The sequence below is a fragment of the Lontra canadensis genome, unplaced genomic scaffold (genome assembly GCF_010015895.1).
Source record: "Lontra canadensis isolate GAN:19392208 unplaced genomic scaffold, GSC_riverotter_1.0 scaffold1, whole genome shotgun sequence".
NCBI classification, from domain to species: Eukaryota; Metazoa; Chordata; class Mammalia; order Carnivora; family Mustelidae; genus Lontra; species Lontra canadensis.
Window position 1 is genome coordinate 87,777,602 of NW_022630995.1, and position 19,943 is coordinate 87,797,544.

Here is a 19,943-nt window from a genome sequence, read left to right on the forward strand (position 1 = left end):
AACTGGAGTTCTATTCTGGGAGAGTAGAATGAATGAGTAGAGTTGGACTTCCTCAAGTTTCCCAAACATACCAGCTCAGTATCACTGGATCTTGGAGTTGGAGTAGGGATGGGACAGAAATTCAGTCCTCTACAGGTACCAGTTTCCCTCTGGGTAGTTTGCATAGGCCTCATGGGCCGCAGAGAGGTAGACATACCTCTCTGAAAATAATAATAGCTAACATCTTGAATCAGGTGACTGTTAGTTTGCTACAACTGCAGTCACACAGTACCACAAACTGAGTAGCTGAACAACGGTTTGTCGTCTCAGGATTCAGAAGGCTTGAAGTCAGAGATCAAGCTGTGGGCAGGGTCGCATCCCCGCTGAAGGCACTAGGGAAGAATCTGTGTAGGGCGTGGCTTCTGGTAGTTTTTTGCCTTGTGGCAGCGTCGCTGTGCTCTTTACATGGCATCCTCTGTGTGTGTCCCTGTCTTTGCATGGCCCTCTTCCTATAAGGATGCCAGTCAGATTAGAGTAGGGATCCACATTGCTCAAATACTATTTCCAAGGACACATTTTAGAAGGGAGAAGGTTAGGATTTCAATATATGAATGGAAGGACATAGTTCAAACCATAATAGTTAACTGGGTATTTTTATTGTCCTAATTGGGACAGTGGTGAAACTGAAGGGAGTACTGTTAATCATTTTTCTGGGATAACCAGCATAAACTGACTGCCTTAGGCAAACCTGAATATATGGTCACTGTCCCTATGAGATAGATACAATTTATCCCATTTTTCAGAGGTTCAGTCAGGTTGAATAACTTCCCCAGAGTTATAACTAGAAAGAGGACAAGTATTATTCAAATTCAGGACAATCAGATTCTAAAAAAAGGAGAAAATCTTTGCTTCTAACAAAAGGTAACGTTTTCATGTCTATAGAGAAAATTTCTATATTATGACACTAGGTAAAGTAGGGAATGAATTTGTTATGCTCCATTCTCTAAAATTCTTTAACTATATCTCTTTCCTTGCTTAATCATTTTAGCTATTATGAAAGAAAATAATAACCTGGTATATATTATATTAGGCTTAATTAACATATAATTCACCTGATGACTATGAGTCTTTGATTTTTGTTTGCTGGCTATTCTATTGGTATTTGGAGAGCAAGAAAACACCTAAAGCTATACAGAGAGAATATCCACGAATATTAGATTTTATTAGGCTTGCTAGAAAACTTTTGAAATGACTTTTTGTAAGTGTAAACCACTTTACTGTTTTTAGCATGCTTTATTTGTAATCTAGATTTGATTTGTTGATTGACTTATTATTAAACATTTAGTGTTCTTCATTATCACTAGAATAAAACAAACTTTGAAAATCTGAAAGACTATTTTGCTCTTCATACTTTATGAAGAAGGAAGTAAAAAAAAAACTATTTGGAATTCTGTGATTCAGGAATTACCACCATCAGCATTAGCATTTAGCTGTATGTTTCAGTTCTTTCTTTGTGAGGGGGGTATGCATGGTAAAGGTTAGATGGTCAAGAATTCAATAAATGAGAGTTGTTGCTACCACTCCTTCTACTGTCAGTGCTGTTGCTACTGCTGTTAATATTATTTTCATTTTTATCACATCCTCAAGGAGAATTCTAGAAATATCAAAGAAGGGCAGTCAGTGTAACTTAGAGACTGCAATGTAGAGGGCAGTGAGTAAAAAGAAGTTGGAGGGCTAAGTGTCTTATTTGGTAATTGATTGAGTGTGGTATACCTAATCAGGGCAGGATATGCAGGATCAGAAGTTGAAGACATGAATTCAGAATGCTGTATTTCAGCTGTTTATGGAATGTCCATATGAAGATACCTGGCTGACATATGGCTATCTCAGACTGGGTCTCAACAGAGAGGTCTGGAATTAAGATAAATATATATTATCAACTCAGTGTTAGAATAAGATTATGCTTTCCATTTTTTTCAAATAAATTGGACTCTCCACATCTTATTCTTCTGACAATGAAGAAACACCTTCCGAGGGTGGTGATTATAATAAGGTCAAAATTTCCATTTCTACTGACCTAGTATAAAGGTTGATTTTTATATCATGAAGAAGTTGGCAAGTCTAGATAGTTCTTTAAAGAGTCCTGTATCTTTACTGCCGTTGTAACTTTATTTGTTTATTGGTTTATTTATTTCCATTTTGGATAGTTGTCATCATTTTATGGTGCCCAGTTCAAGGGGAGAGTCCTGGGTGCTCCCTCTCAGGGAGAGGCTGGGAAAATGCGGCTGTGCTGGGGCCTCTGTATAGTTGCTCCGCCGTGATGTTACTGCTGAAAACACACAGTTCGTAGAGTAAGACCCCTCAAGAATGGCACTGTCATCTTATGAAGCAGTGTCAGGGACTAGGGAGAGGTCAAGGAAGACCGCAATGAAAAGTGACCATTGGAGCAACAAGGAGTACATTGTTGACCTGATAGGGGAGTTAGCTGGAGTAATGTGAGTGATACCCAGATTGAACAAGAATAAGGATCAAATGGGACCTGAAGGAATAAAGGACTAACATGTGCTGCTTATGAAAAGCCCTGTCCCGAGGGGAAAGGAAAGACATACAGGAAGTTTTACGTCTTTGATTGCAGTGTCCAGCATCCTGCAGTGTTAAGTGCATTGCTAAATGAGAGAATAAAGAATAAGTAGTGATTTGAGTTACTGTTCTTCCTAAATAATTAGGCTTTGACTAGAGGGTAAATTCAGATTCCTCCTGGAGACTAAATTTTGTCACATTTTTTCTGTTTCATAATAGAATTTTTTTAATGTGATGTGTATGTTTACTTGTTTTAAAAAAAATGGCATGGCTCTTTTCTAAATAATGATGACCTCTAGATGTAAGAGACTCAGTTACATCAGCAGATATGGATCAATTATTAAACGCCAATGGTTCTGTTTAACCTGTATCAATGTGTGAAATTCTTTTGAAACTCATCACCCCAACTGAGAGAGAATATGAAGTCTTTGTTTTTAAAACAAATAATCAGTAAACCAATTAAAGACCCCTGAAATGAGTAGTACAGTGACAGAATGAATGGATTAATGTAAAATCCTTTTAAGAGATTCTTAAAATCAGGAGATTTAATTTGGGCTCAAGTATTAAAAGGAATATGCCAGGGCACCTGCGTGGCTCAGTTGGTTAAGCATCTGTCTTCTGCTCAGGTCATGATCTCAGTGTCCTGGAATCAAGCCCCGTGTCAGACTCCCTGCTCAGCAGGGAAGTCTGCTTCTTCCTCTGCCTCTCCCTCTGCCCTTGCTTTTGTGCTCTCTCAATCACTCACTCTCTCCAATAAATAAAGTCTTTAAAAAAATAAATAAAAATAAATAAAAGGAATATGCAGGAAGCCTGCTCCTGGCCAATATTGAAACACACTTTGGGCTCAGTCCCTCTCTGCGGCTCAGTCTCTCTCCACAGGAGGGAAAGGCATAGTCCATTACCTACGGTGTGTCAGCCCAGGTGTGCAGAGAGCCTCTTTTTGGCAGTGCCAAGAGTGTATGTGGTAATGAGGCTACAAGTTGAGGGAGTGATGGCAGTGCTTGCTTTGCTGGTTTACTTTTTTCTGACTTGAAGACTTCTTTGCAGGCGAGCGTCCCTATCAGTGCCCTTACTGTGAAAAAGGATTCAGTAAAAATGATGGACTGAAGATGCATATTCGGACTCACACCAGGGTAAGATGATTTTCTGTCTCATTAATATTTATTATAAAACTATACTTAGTTTTTTTGAGAAGACATATAACTTGGCATGAGAAAGTAAAAGTGATATATCTAAAATTATATGTTTGTATTTATGATGGACATTTGGGGATCAATTCTAAAAAAAGACAAAATAACAAAAGAAGCAAAAGTCCAAACTCCAGATGGGTCCCCATTCTTTGGATTAGGAATAAGTGCTTAGGAGTAACAGGAATTATAAACGGCAAACTGCCAAATAAATAGATCGCAGCGTTTTAAGATGGAAAAGTATAAAAGACGCTGCCTCGCAGAGCGTTTGCCAGTAATAAGAACATTCTTGAATAGAGGCGTCTGTAAGCATGTGACCACTATTTAATACCCATGAGCAAATACCTTTGCAAGAAAGATGTTGAAAATAATGTAAGTTATTGGAAGGGGCAGAAAACAGGAAAGGACAACTCACTGCTTCACAGGGTGCTGCCTTCCATTCTTTTACAAGGGTGCCCTGTGTTCTTTAGCTTGTCAACACCTCTCATTGCACTGTTGTCATTCTGTTATATACGGCTTTCCCAAACTCAAGCATGTGCCTCCCCAGCTATGTAAGAACCTGGGAGCAGCTTACCCTCCATCCATTTCTTAACTCACTATTCTGTTTAGGGCACAGTGAGATACTTTATATGAACTTTCCACTTGGAAATTTGATGTTTTGAGTAGTTCCTTGATTTTGCTTTACCCTTCTTTTCACTGCATTATCTTCCACCCCCTTCCTTCTCAGTCTGGCCTTTTAGAGGTGCTTATTGTCTGTACATAAAGACAGACAGCTTTGAAGAGACTTGCTTCATCCCCTAAGAGCAATTCTAATTTCAGCCTTTCCTGGATTTCACTTTTTACCTTAGCTCTAAAATAAAAATGTTAGAGAAAATACATAATAATAATAGCCTTTCCAGTATAATAATATTCTGGCCTTCCACTTCAGTTCTGTAGGCCATAAAAGATACCCCCAGAGGTCTTGTGAAGAAAATCACTCTTTTTGTCTTTCTGGTGGAGGACAGAGGCAGCTTCTCTACTCATTAAACCAAATCCATAGCAGGTTTCTCCTTCTGGTTTATAACATCATATTTATATTATATGAATATTAGTAATTGGAGTACTTACTGGATATAAAATTACTTCATAAACAATAAAGGATTAGACAAATATGACTGCTTATAATGATATGACTTAAATATTTATTTCACCTTGAACATTATTAAAGAGATTTAAGTTACTTTTAGTTCAGCTTGGGAAGTTATCTCATGTGTGCAGTTTTCATAGTGGTGTTAATAAGATGTTTTAAAGATGCCAGCGCACAAACTAAGGGACCCTGGTTCTTCTCAGCCAAACTAGCGATATTAACCAATATCTGCGCTTGATGGGGTACCTAACTATATTATCGCACATGATTACTGATGATAGATAGGATTATACAACAGAAGAAAATCACTGCAGGAAAAACTTACCTTTTGGGTCCTCTCAAGAGAGTGTGATATTTCCAATTCAGTTAATTAGTTTTTTACTTTGTTTTAATATAAAGTTTATTAATGAGGCCAATACAAATAGTTATAAATACAAGACCACTAATCCCATGCCAGGTGCTTGTCTGGACCCTCATATTCATTTAAGAAGCCTCCCAAAATTTAGATCTTTTAACAACCTGTTTAAATTTAAAAATTCTTTAAGGCCTCTATAAGGTAGATATTATTATGATCCCTTTTTTAAAAAATGAGAAACTGGGGCACGAGTCAGTAAGGAGCCCGACTGAGATGGGAACCCAAGCAGATCAGCTAGTCGACCCCCTTACCTCGTACATATGTTTGCCTTTCATTTACTTAAATATTTTGACTCTACTGACTGGTATACTTTCTTGTGTATTTTTAAACTAAACAAACTACAGTAACAACCCCAAATTTAAAAGCCTCATGTTCATTTGAATATTTGAGCCTTGACTCAAGGAAACTGCCTGAAGGTGTCCAGGTGCGGTGGTACCTCTTAACAGCTCTCGAGCACTAAAGAAAACAAATCCCAGCCTTTGATTAAGGGAACACCTGACAGGGCCTCAACTAGAAGCACCCAGATTTTAGACAGAATCCCATACAATTAGTGGAACACTCCAGAGGAACAGGGTAAGTAGATCTGAGCCTTTCAGGTTTTGCCTCAAACTCTTCTTTAATTCTTTTTCATGCATTATTTGTATATTATCACAGACAGCTTTAGTTTTGAAATTACGTTTCCTAAACATTGAATGGATACAGATATTCTTCGCATATTAGTGCAGCTTTCCAAAAACTGATTATCAACTGATACAATCTAATTAATATCAAGATCCAAGAGACTTTTTTTAAAAGTTCTAGAGGAACAATCTGTGCAAATTCGTATTTTTCCCAATAGTACTTGGGTTTTATAGAACCAAATACAAAAACGATATTATGACATTTGGACCATAACACATATCAGTTTCAGTTTTGTATTAGTATTTAGATAGTTCTAATTCTGGGAGTTTTTGTCCTATTTCAAAAGATCATTTTAATTCCGCTACAAGAACAACAACAAAAACTGTACTATTCAGCAAGTTAAATCTTTGAGAAGTTTTGGTTAGTCTGCACAAAATGCCATGCCATGCCTGCACCCTCAGATTCACATTCTTTGGTTACTGCATGGAAGCCTTAACAAGGGAACACAAAATGCTTTCACTCCAGTTATCATTTATGTGGTCCAGTAAGGACTGCAAGTGTGGGAGACGATTTTGCTAGAATCCATATTTTACTAAAAGGCTAAATAGTCATTGGTCCTTTATGGAGAGGCCACAGCGTAAGTCCTTTTATCCATTTCCTTCAATGTAGTATACTTTCTCCTTATTTTTGGTTTTTAACACTATGTTGGGCTAGATGTGATTTTCTTTGTATCCATCCTGCTTGTATCTACAGTTTGTTATTAATAGCTGTATTTTAGAAAACTCTCAGCTATGTTTTAAATATTACTTCTTTGGTCCCTTTCTTTCCTTCTTCTTCGTAGAAGATTTTGAGTACATGTGTTAGATCGTTTGATGTTGTTCCATAGCTCTTGATAGTTCTCTTCTGGTTTCTTTTTGCTTTGGTTGCTTTTTGATTTTTAATCACCATGTTTTTCTTCTTGTTGTTTGTGTTTCATATAATTTCAGTTTCACTGAATCTTTCCTCTGTTGTTACCAGTCTGCCTGTTGAAGGAGTTCATCTTCGATACCATGTTTTTCACTTCTAATATTTCCATTTGGCTTTTAAAAAATTACTTCCACATTGCTGTTAAAATTACCCATTTGTTTGTGCATGTTGTCCACCTTTTCACTGGATTATTTAACACATTAATTATAGTTATTTTAAATTGTCTGAGAGTTTCACCATCTGGGCCATCCTTTGATCTTGTTGTGTTGTTTGTTCTGCCTGTTGATAATAGGTTTGGGTGAGTTGCTTTTTGTATGTCACACAAAATTTTTATTCAGTGCCTAATTACTGTATGTAAAAGAATAGTAGATACCAAGCTAAATATTATTTATACCTAAAAATAGGTACACCTCTCTTTCTTCCAGGCCATTAATGTAAGGGGTTGAGCCAATCTAGTCAATAGTTGAATGAGCTTTGGGTTTTATTGTTGCTATAGGTACTGTGGGCTTTAGGCTTCTCCCATGTTGGGCTGCAATTTTGACATTCTTACTGGGAAGTCTGGAAGTTCAGGGGTTTTCTACAGTAATTCTCCTCTACCAAACAGACACTGTATGCCTTTGCCACAGTAGAATTTTCTCTCTCTCTGTCATTGTCCCTTTACTGGTTGCAGTCTGCTAGTACATGTTACTCAGCATGAGATGTGAGTGGGACAGAAAGCTCTCTTGGTTCTCCTACTCAAGCAATAGAGTGAGGCAGGTGCTATGTACCTGAGCCTCTGAAATGGAACTTTCTCAGCATTCCTGCCCTTGGCCAGTGGTGGGCAAATTCTGCCTCTGCCTTTGTTCAGGTCTGGAGCTGCAGTGTCCTAGGCACTGGACATGTGGCTATTGGAAATGTAATTGTAATTAATTGTAAATACATGGAATTGGAATTTAATAAAAATTAAGGCTGATTCATAGAATGCATAGCTTGTGGCTCTATCAGACAGCACAGTTATAAAACATTTCTGTCATCACAGAAGAGTCTATAGCACAGGTCTGAAAGGGCAGGTGGCTGAACTTGGCCTTGTGTCAGTGAAGAGTTTTAGGCATAAGTGAGGTTGCTGCTCCTCTTCTGGCAGTGGTAGACCTCTTCTCCACATCAATGTGTATCTCTGGCAAAAGCAGGTCCAAGAGTGCCTCCCCTTTGAGTTCCTGCAGGGTGCAGGGTGTGGGCAAGCTTCTGTTCTTCCCCAGAGGCAAAGCCCTTCACCTGGGACCAGCGTGTGCAAGGGGCTCCTGCCTCACCCCCAGTCACTGATGGCTTTTGCCTCCTGATGGAGATAAGAAGTCTTGGCGAGACTGAAGTTGCTCATTTCCTGAGTCAGAAGGGTCTGTGGCCTTGTGCTTATACCCTGGTAGTGGCCAGTCACCACCTCACGGCCACACAGTGACCAGAACACAGATGAGTGCCTTTTGGTGGGCCTGTTCCAACCTGAAACCGTGTCAGGCCCTGCAGCCTGCATCATGACGGGGCTCTCCAGTCCTCCCAGCTTGCCCCTCATCTTTCTCACCAGCACCTGGTGGCACCAAGGGAAAAGAAGCTGTGGATGATGTGGACTTCCAGTGTCCTTGGATCCCCCCGTTCTGATCTGAACCATCCCGATAGCCCACCGTGGACCTTTAAGAATCCTTTAAAGTTTTACTTGTTTTCTTCCTACCCACTGACTGAGCTGACAGCTGCCTCATCCTTGGTGCTGTGACCAAGGGGAAAGAGTTCTTGCGTTCTTTCTCTGTGGCCTTCAGTTCACCTTCTTCTCTGGGGACTCACAAAACATCCCATGACCTTAGGTTCAAAATAATGATGTAGATTATCCAATAGGTTTTTTTGTTGTTGTTTATTTGTTTTGTGTTTTGTGGTGTTTTTTTTTTTTTTCTTTTTAGGGTGAAAATGATGTTCTTTGTTTTTTTTCACATTTTCAAAGCGTAATTTATCTTAGCTGTCTAGGTTTGTTGGGATAACTTCTTGTACTTAAAGTCTCTAGATTAATTTTCTGCTTGGAAAGCAGGTGGAAGCAGAAAGTCTTACACTCCATGACCAGTCAACACCTCCATTTAGTAAGGAAGCATCCCTGTTTATAGACCCATGTGGTTTAGGCCATTGTGTTAGGTTTGGACAAAGGGATTCTGTTTTCCAGGATGTGGCGAGGTCAGTCTGCCTCAGGGCAGGGCTTGGCAGGCCTCCCACGGGGCAATGCATTATGAGCCATTTCTCATCTCTGTCTAGGTTCTCTCCTAACTTCGCTCCTTCCCATTCATGGGCTGGTTTCTTTGCTTGGGTGTTGAAGGAGACAGCTTTTTGTGGAGAGGAAGACTTCTTTTGCATGTGGGTGGGAAGGATTCTTTAGTTTGGACACTGTGACTTCAAACCAAGCCTTTTCAATGAAACAACCTCAGAAGGCAGTGTTAATTTCCCCAGGGATTTTAAGACTGGAGGTGCTCTAGGCACTCTGGCCAACCCTCCCCTCCTTATCTCTCTAGTCCTTTTGTCTAAAAGGTCTTCTTGAGCACCCTAAATTATATCTGAGGTAGATATCTTTATGTGTAAAGTCTCAAGTCCCAAGTTAGTATATTACACTTAGGAACAAAGATCATCTGGAAATTATGGACCTTAGGTTTTTATTGCCTTAGACACATTGAGCCAAAACACTCTCACTGAAGTGTGGCACATTGCTCATAAATATCCATTTTGTAAACATTAGGTTCAAAAGGAATTGTTTTTGTAATTATTTACTACAGAAGGCTTCACATCTTACTTAATCACTTGAATTTCAACATGGAAAGCACCTGGACCAATTAGAAACTTATTTCAGAGAGTCTGCCTTTTGAACACCACATAGAAACCTAATTAACTTACATAAGTTTCAAGATCACAGCTGTCTGTCCAGGCTTGTTTGTGGGAATAGCCGATTAATTCTTACAAATAGGAAAACGCAAGTAATTGCCAGTGGTTAACAGTAACAGCAAGTCTTTTATGTCGTTTTATATTTTGTTAATTTTCCTTCATGAAACGTCCTGTCCCTGATCCTCAGGTAGTTCAGGTTTTGGGTGGGTTAAACAAACATGTGCACTTGGCACTTTTTTCCAACACCATGCAGTGAGACCCTGGGCCCTGAGACCAGACCAAAGTGGGACGTCTCAGAGTCCCTGGGCATCAGGCACTGCTGAATTTATCTGGAGGCTCTGGGGTGATATGCCAATGAGGCAATTTGGAAACTCTACAAAAATATCCAACCAGAGTGCCCATCAGGCACACCATGTGGATGTAATGTAAGCATGAAGGAAGGAGAAGCATTCATTCATTGTGGGTGCCAATGCTAGAGGAGGAGTGAGAAGTGGACACTGAGAGGAAGAAGAGGGAAGAAGAATTTTCCCAGCTACAGGAACATTATTTAGGATTTTTGTAGCCTTGGTGGAGAACAAAAAGGGGTCTTTTAAGGGTAAAAATCAGCTTACAATCTTCATGAACGCATTATGAGGCATTCCTTAAAAACCTAGAGACAAATGCAGAAGCAAGCCTGTTGAATCAGGAAGGGGTGGGTGAATTCATTCCAGGAAACGCTAGAGAGAGAGAATGGTATGTGAGTTAAGCTTTGAGGAATAGGGAAGAGGGCATGCTAGGCAGATGTAACCATGGGGGGAAAGAGAGAGAGGTAGTAAGTAGCTCCAGATCCGGTAGGGTGGCCTCTCCACCGTGACTGAGTGTGAGGATACATGTCGGAGTCCAGCTGCAGTTGCGACAGGCTGGGACTGAGGAGCTGAGATGGATCCTGGAAGCGAGTTATTTTGTGTGATGTGTTTTATTTTGAGTAGAGGGATGACACGATTTGTTCTCTTTTAGAAAGACTGCTCAGAAGGTGTCTTCAAGTGCGAATGAAAGGAGGCCATCCTAGAGGCAGGGAGACCCAGTCAGGAGGCAGGAGGGAGCCAGCTGTGCTAGACAGGGAGCCCACACCGGGTGGCCATCGGACCTGAAAGTGGGAATGTATATGAGAGACACCTTTGAAATAGTATCGAAAAATATTTGAAAAAATATTGAAAAAGTATTAAAATAGTATTGAAAAGTACATATAGACATGCACTGTGTATAGGAGGTAAAGACTAGGGAGGAGTCCCAGATGAACCTGAAATGCTTGGAAGGGGTACTTCAGGATATGGTGATGATCCATGTAGAGAAGGAAGAGTAGCTAGTAGATTTAGAAATTTAGATTTAGAGTGTTTTTATATATAGAAAAGAGGAAGATGTTAAAAACGAATTTAATAACCTTTTAAAAGTTTATTATGACTTGAGAAAAAACATTGAAATGTGTTTCTATTTTGGATTTTTCTAAATTTCACCAGCTTTTGTGCTTGTGGGGACAAAAGGGTATGGCTCGTTGCCACTCTTCTTGAAAACATCTTTAATGCGGTTTTGGAATTAATAAATCTTTGGTTGCTTCTACACATATTTCTTGGGGAATTTTAGAGACCTTACAAATGAATCATTTAAGATAAATGGCTTTGAGATACTGTTGTATTTTATTTGGCTCAGAAAATGCACCTGCATGAAATTGAACATTCTTATTCTATTGCAGTAAGCTGCCTTTCCCTTTGTAAAAGGGAAATCAGACCATGTGAAAAATAACTCCCCTTTCAGGGACTGACAGCATCATTTTCTCTTTCTTTTTCCCTTTTTCTTTTCTGTGAAAATTCTTTTTGATGGTCATCGACCCACTTGGCAGAGCGCCTCCTTTTTTAATTCTCTGGGCAACTATGCTCATGAGCTAGTCAGCTCTCTTAAAATCCCCAGCAAAGAAACATTTCAGTTCCCTGGTTAGGGATACTTTTCTGGCACATCAAATGATGTTCCCAATTTTAAATAGGACTTCTGGTCCAGGCATTTTAGAATGTGATGATTGGTTCCCTGAATTTCTGTAGGCTTTGATAGTAAGAGATGAAAACTTAAATTGCATTTCATACTTTTGACAAATTTATTCAGTAAGTAAATTATCCTATAGGAAAACAGACAAAAGTCTTTTGTGAGTTTTAAATTCTTTTTATTGTATTTATGGTTACAAGGGTAGAGTTATATTGATGTGAGGAACTGAAGTAGTTGCAGGCATCAAATGTGATTTTTATGCAGAGGTTTTTTTTGTTTTGTTTTGTTTTGTTTTGTTTTAATGGTACTTACATTATCATTCAGTATTTCTCTACTTGATACTTTGGAAACAAATGAACAAGCCTAGAACCCTTCACCTGAAACATAATGTATGTTAGTGTGGTAATGGTGTCTTCAAGATGGTTGGCATCACTCTTCCCTTCTTGCATGCGCATGCTACTCTTTATGTCCACAGGTAGAGTCTAACTTCCCTCCCTTTGAATGTGGGCTGGCCGCAGTGACTTGCTTGACCAATACTAGAATGCAGCAGAGTTAATATTCTAGGAGTTCAGAGCCTCCATCCTGAGAAAGTCTGTAACTTTTGCCTGTGTCTCTGGGAACCATGCTGTGAAGACCACAAGTCCTGTGGTGACATCACAGGTAGGCACTCCACACAGCAGCCAACACGAACTGCCAGGCATGTGAGGAAGCCATTTTGGACACCTTGTCTAATTGAAACTTCAAATGACTTTAGCTGCAGCCAGCTGACTGCAATTATAAGAGAGACTGAGAACTGATGTCTCTGTAACAGTCAGCTCTCAAAACCATGTCAGCCCACATTCAGTCCACAAACCCAGTCCACAGAACCATGAAAATAACTACTTACTTTATGTCACTAGGTTTGGGGGTGGCTTGTTACACATCAGTAGGTAACTGGAACAAGTGCTAAATGTTGCACAATGCTGAGTAAGTACAATCTTAATTGTATAATATGCTTCTGCCTTTTAAAGTGGTTGACATTTCTGGACAAAGTGCTAAAGTAAGCACATACAAGCGTGTTCCTAAGCATAAGTTAGCTGTTGGATTGTGATATCATCATTTAGCAACGTTTAGCAATGTTTTGTAATTGGGAAAATACAATTTTTAAAATATAGTTTAAAGAATAGTACTAACAGTTGTCTAAAAGGTATATGGTGCTCTGAAAAGGACTCTAGAGATCAAGAAATGTGTGACCACTAAGGCTCTCATGATACTTACGTACTACTTCAGTACTTTGCATTCAGAGTCTGATGGCAAATCTGCTTATGCAATATATAAATTTATATAAATGAGCTAAATTAAGACCTTTCCTTTAAATAATAGGCCATATAATATGTGTGATATTGGGATGGCTAAAGTGAACAGGTTCATCACCATCATAAATTTTCTTTGCAATGCTTTTGAGAAAGTGAAATGATGACCGTAGAGTGTGAAACTGGGTTACCTGGCAGTGTTATGATCAGGAATGCTATCTGTTTGGGCATCTCAGATGTAATTCAGAATATGTAATTCTTGCCTTTGGGGCTGGTGGTCTGGCAAACAAAATTACGGGTAGTCTCTGCTCCCATGTAGTGATAATGAATAAACAATTGGGACATCTCCTGTTTGGGACTTTTTTCCTGATGAGGACACTTTCTGACTGAAGCTGTTTAAAGTACACAAACCTCAGTTTTTTTTAATTTAACAACGTACTGTTATAATTTGTTTATATGTTTCTCTTGTTTAGATCTTGACTTTCATGTAGACAGAAATCCTCCCAGTCCTTTTTCCTTAGCATCTGTGTGCCAGACTCCTAGTGGTTATCAGGCTTTTGAATGAATGAAGTAAACTTATATCAGAAGTAAACTATATTAATTTACCAACAAATCTATAGCTAACTAAGATGTATGAATTCACTCATTCATTTATTTAGCAAACACTTGTTGAAGGACTATAGGGTGCTACAGACTGAGAATACAGCAATAGACAATTCAACCATTATCCCTACCCTCAGTGTTTGGAGCCCGTCTGTGATAGAAAGTGTAATTCTTGCTTAATCAGCCATTTCTTCTCATACTCAAAAGATTCAAGAAGACAAGAGCATGTGTATTTAGCAGACATTTGTGATAGTGCCCACTGTGTGCCAGAAACTGTTGTGTCCCAAGCCCTGCCTTGTGTCCATCAGGAAAGATAAGCAATAAGGACATTATTTTAAGTCATAAACAATAACAGCTGTACAAGTGATGGAGTAGGAAAGTACCGGGTCCCAAGTCTATAACCGGCACCAAGCCTCATCCTGAAGTCTGGATGCCTTTGTCATGGCCCTCTCCTGTGCCTTGCTGGACCTTCTTTGTTGTGTTGTTGTCTGTTGTTACACCTGCATCTCTGCCTTTCCCTAGGTTACAGTGAGCGGGAGGCAGTCCTTTCTGTCCAGGTGGCAATGGATGACTAGACACCTGTTGCTCTGTGCTTTGTGTACCATGTGGATGTACACTGGGCCAGCTTTTCCCTGATTGCCCTCTTGGGCTATTCTTAACTAGCTCTAAAGACTTTGTCCTCAGAGGTCTGTATGCTGAAGAGGAAAGCTGAAAAGTCTGGGGTCCTCCAGTGGAACCACGCTACTCCATTTGTCTGCCCTGACACACCTGGCAGACAAAGCTCACGTGGGCCGTGTGTCTCAGGCTGCAGCATAGATCATATACAGTCCTTCGAGCTTCAGTCTCCTCTCCCGTGGGTCATTGTTCATTTAAGACAAAATTTGGATGGAGATCGATGAGAACAGTGTTACTAGGGAGTAACATGAAAACCCATCTCATTCGCAGAAAAGAAAGTAGGTAATTTGCAAGGTTTAGTACTTTGTTAGTAATGAGAAATCATTTTACAAATAAAATATATTACTATGCCAAGGAATTGAGGTTGTGACCATTGATCTAAAGGTTGTCTCTCTTAGATCCAGGGATTTAGGAGAACTTATTTCTTCTGCCCATGTTTGTTATATAGACTGTGTGCCAGAGTTATGCTCGGTGTGAGGGATACATGGTTCAATCTATAATACAGGATGCTTGGGAGTTTCAGGTAATTTTATGTGATTTTTTTATGTGATAGATCATGGCATACATAATAATAATAATAATAATAATAATAATAATAATAATAAAGGAGGCTTCCAGAGTGAATAGAGGGGATGGATGATGAGATCATGGAGAAGCCCTGGGAGGTCTGTGGCCTTAGAATATTGGCTCTGTTAGATTCTGCTAAATATTTTGTTTCTAGCTGATAATTGGTGAGTACCAGCCCCACTCGGATTATCAAATTACTTTATTCTTAAATCTTAGAGATCTCTTTGTTCTCTGATTCAGTGATCCCTTGGACTCATTTCAGCTTGCCAATAAGTTTTGATTATTCTGCGCAGGGAGTTTTGGGTAGAGATAAGGGAGTGTTTCAGGAAAATACTCCCAGGCTAACCATTCCTAGAGAAACAGCAAATCCTTTTCTAGTGGCTTTTTCCTAGGATCCATTTGGTCTCCCTTCTTTTTCCCACTGCTTTAGAACAAGGAATAAAACAACTGTGCCTAAAATCAAAAGGCTTCATTTCCTATCCTCCTTCCAGACCTGATAGGAGAGCTCTTCTCAGTAGCTTAAGTGAGCAACTCTTTCCTGCCCCAGCAGGGTACACAAAGACAGATGTAAGTGACTTTTTTTTTCCCCATCTGTCACATAACCTTCAGTCTGGGACTATTCCCACAGCTGAGACAATATTTTAACTGAGGTATTGATGAAGCTTTGAGCTTGTGAATAATGTAAAATTTAGATGGATTTTCATTTGAAGGGATTATTTATGGAATATTTGGTTAACTGATTGACATTAGTGTTACCCTGAATGATGGAAATAAAATCAGATCCCTGTGTGTAAGTTGCAAATACTTGTGATGACATATGGTTTATCTTGATTATCTCACATAAAGCCTTAAAAATAAAAAATGAAAAGAATTTATCATAGAGGTGTCTGTGACAGTTTCATTTTAACTTTGCTTAACAATGACTTCAAATATTAGTTGCATATATAGAGGACGCCTGATTAAAGAAACATCCTTTGACCAATGTGGTAGGTTTCTGATTGCAACTCTTTAAGATTTAAGAGAGCCTATGTTTAGTCTCAGTTGGCCAACTGAATGCTATTGAGCCAACTTCTGTGTTAATTACTGTGTATTCAGGAAGGGTTAAGAAAAAGTCAGCCCTGAAGGATTCTGGACAGAGCAGCTGAAGGAGATGATCAGCTAGAGCAAGGCAGGGCCTGTGATAGAAGTGTCCCCAGGGTACAGAAGAGGGGCACTTGCCTCACTCTGGGACAGGAGTGCACGCCATGAAAGGTGTCAGGAAAAACATGGGAATTTAGTCTGTGGGAGTAAAAAGCTCATTCCTGAAATCTCCATGGATTGAAAAGAAAATGACTGAGCAGCAGAACATTTTCCAAAAGGATACCGAGGAAGAGCAGCCAAAGTAGCTGAAGGAGAACCAGGAGAAAAGAGATGGCATTAAAGCCAAGGGAGAGAAAGTAGTAGCCATATGTGCGGTCATCCTCTTGGAATTCTGTCATCTCCGGAAGCCTATTGCAGGTTCTGGAAAGCCCAGCAGTAAAGATACCTCTTGTGGTTTGTTTAACCACATTTGCCAAGATGATTTAATCAGAGTGAGTGAGTGAGTGAATGTGTTTGGGGGGATGTATGTATGTTCTACTGTATCTCACTGGGGCTAGTGTTCGGTAAAACACAATTTGAGAAATTCTGGTCTAATCCATCCCATGTATGGCTGCCACAGTCATATTTACAAAGGTCTGATTTGATGACGTGTTTCAGTTACCAAAGAAAACACAACAGACAGAAACAACCCCAAAGGATCTCTCACTACTTTCAGGCCTGTCCACAGACAGGGTAGCCCAGGGTACCCTGTGCCCCACTGGTCATATACCTGCAGCTCCCCAGTCCAGCCCTCCTTCCCCCGAAGCGCACGCGCGCGCGCACACACACACACACACACACACACACACACTCTGAGCTTTGGCTGGTCTGGACCAGGCATCTTTATCCCGAGGTTCACAATGTTTTCTGCTTCAGTGTTTCTTGACGGTACAGATAGAATAATCCTTGTTCCCTGGCCTCTTTTGTTCCTCATCCTCTCCCCTTCTCCCCCTCTGTCTGTGGAGATCTTAGCTTCTTAAAGCTCCTGGTCAGAAACCACTTTCTATCCAGCCTTCTCTACCACCTCTGCCATGGACATACTTTACTGATACATTATATTATATTTGTTCTTTTTCTTTCAGTTTTAGAGCCTAGTTTTCCTTTTCTTTCTTTTTTCTTTAGAGCTTATTTCATTTAATCATTCAGCAATATAATTTTGTCTTGTAATTTTATAGCTAACCTAGTATTTATATATCTTTTCTGTAAAAATGGACTTTCTAAATAGGTCTTCATTAGTAGTGAAGGGGCACACTTTCTAAGACTTATTCTCAGCCACCAAGAGTTTTCTGTATACCCGGAGGGGAGACAGACTCTCACATTATTAAATGGATCTTCTTCCAGAGAGAGGATCCATGTGTAAGAGGAATGTTGGAATGTGCAAAATATAGCAGCTCACTTTGCCCGAGGGAGACCAGATAGAGTTCACTGAAGAAGTCTGAATTGGGTCAGAAAATAGGAGTATGAGCTTTCTTGGGAAAGTAGCGGAACTGGGGGTAGGGCATGCCAAATCAACGGAGCACTGTGTGCAAAGTCATGAAGTTGTGCTTTGTGAGTTGTTGAGAAGCCCAGTGGGGGAGCCCGTGGTGTGTGTTGAAGAGAACTGAGCATAAGGTGGGGGACTAGGCAAGTTCCACAAGACCACGAGGAGATTTCTGTGCTGAGACAGGAAAATACGATTGATTCCATAGCCAGTAATGAGTCAACACAGGCTTTTTTTTCCCCCCAGTGAGGAAATGAAGGAAGAAGAGAAGTAAGAATCCTAGAGGTTTTCTGCTTACAAATACAAAACTGTGAAATAAAGACAAGTGTTTCCTCCAGTTAACTCTATCCCCTAAACTAACATGTTGTTCATCTTTTGTATCAAAATTTTTTATACAAAAACTATCTTTCATATTAAGACTAACAAAATGTGACTCAATTGCTAAAGCTGTAGTTACTACTATTCCTACTGTGAGAACAAAACATAGGACACAACTGTCTCTTCATTCCCCATGGCGCCCTCAGTGGAAACCTGGTGTATAATCTTGGGGTTGCTCTCTCCAGTTGAACTGGTTTCTATAACGGCTGAGGCAGAGTGGTGTCAGAGAAAAACTTTATCCCCCTGGCTTGGGTAGCCCCTTTGCAATAATAATGTCGTTATTTCAGAGACATCTACTCAGTTCCTTTGTGAACGTGCTGTATCAACAAAGAGTATATGTATGGCAGTTTGCAGATTTAGCTAAAAGAAAACTCTATAAATATTTAGCATTTCCGCTAAATGATGATTGCTGCCTTGCTACCACTATATTATCTTTAGACTTTAATAATATACTTCAGGATTTAAAGGAAAGTACATGCTGTGTGACGTGTATAAAGAGAATTTTTCTTTGTTTTTGAGATAGGCAATATACAATTAATTTTTAAAAGAAATGGGGCCATTATTCGTAGAAAAGTAACACATTTTCTATTCTAGTTTCTCTCTAAAACAGAATTTTATATTCATCTTGCACTCTATTCAGGGACTTTAATTACTAAAGTATCACAGGAATCTTGAAATAAAGGACTATTTATATGAAGGTTCCATTAATGGATTTCAAGAACAATGCTATATCTAGGTTCATACATAATTTCCTTTCTTCATAAAATCACCCCAGGTATATCTTCATAATTTGTGTGCCTTTTTCAATTTTGAATTACATTATTTATGTGTGTATTTTAATAATACATAGAAAAAAGCAAGTTAGTAATATATAAAATACCCTATTGAATTCTTATTATGAGCCAAGCATGACATTAGGCAAAATCCAGTGACACAGTATAAAATCTCATGTTCCAAAGAGGGAAGTAAGGTTTAGAGAGATAAAATAACTTGTCCAGTCATATGACTAGTGGGCAGCACAAAGATTAGAAATTAAATGCCTTTATCACTAAAAATCTTTATTCTTTCTCTCTCTCTCTCTCTATATATATATATATAAATATATAGTTATCAAGATGTTCTAAAGGATTAACTTCCAGGTTGTATGAACCCATCTTTTACAAATACTCCAAGAAAGCTGGTGCTGAGTTCTCATTCAGTTCAAAAACAACTTGTTGCTGCTAAGTACCTTTTAAGTCCACTGCTGTCCTTTCCTCCTTCCGCATTGCAAAGTCCCCAGGATTCGTGCTGTGAGGATGTTCCAAGAGGACTCTCACAAGGACACTCCTCATCAAAAATTATTCCACAGTACCAGTATGACCTCTACAGGCATTTTCCCTTCACTTGCACTTTTTAAGCTGTTTTCGGTAAAAAATATTCTTAATCCTTTGAAAGCCATCAGGGAGGGATGTTTCATGCCCTTGTAATCCATCTTAATAAGTGAAGTTTCAATGTAGGAAGATTTACTCCTCACATTTTACCTAAATTCTTCATTTGTAGTTGCTCTGCATCATTGGAAATTAAAACAGCATTTTCAATGTAAGAACCTTTCATATCTTTGAGGGTTGATTTTTGGCATAATATTTTAGACTATTTTAGATATATTCCTCCAGGAAAATACATCTAGGCCAGAAATGACTCCCAGTAGGACATATGGTAAGTTGATATGAAGGCCAGTGGTCAGGTTGAGTGAATTATGGTTTTGAGGGACGTATTGGGCCTCTCAGCTATACTGCCTTCATCTTAAGGAGGTTGTGAATATTTTTTAAAAGCCTTGATTTCAGTAATTCTAGGTATTTAGGCTGAGATTTATTCTTAAATTCATGAAGGAAGCAAAGGGCCTTTAGGATAGAGGTCATTTATTCTGGTTATAGTTTAAATTATAGTTATATCCATAACTTTATTATATTCATAACTTTAATCTAGTTATATCCATAACATACCCTTATTCTCCAGAAAAGAGGTGTTATTCTTTGATTTCATTATTTTTCACTATAATCTATGAAGCAGTTAGTGGTTC

The 19,943-nt window shown here is 39.1% G+C and overlaps 1 protein-coding gene across 2 annotated transcripts in view; it reads left to right on the top strand.

The window, feature by feature from the left end:
• Positions 1-19,943, top strand: part of PRDM5 (PR/SET domain 5) — a 216,089-nt gene that overhangs the window by 168,711 nt on the left and 27,435 nt on the right. For both annotated transcript variants that reach the window (XM_032858594.1, XM_032858584.1), the window contains one exon: positions 3,607-3,692. In XM_032858594.1, the coding sequence (XP_032714485.1) occupies positions 3,607-3,692 (86 nt within the window). The remainder of the gene's footprint in view (positions 1-3,606; positions 3,693-19,943) is intronic.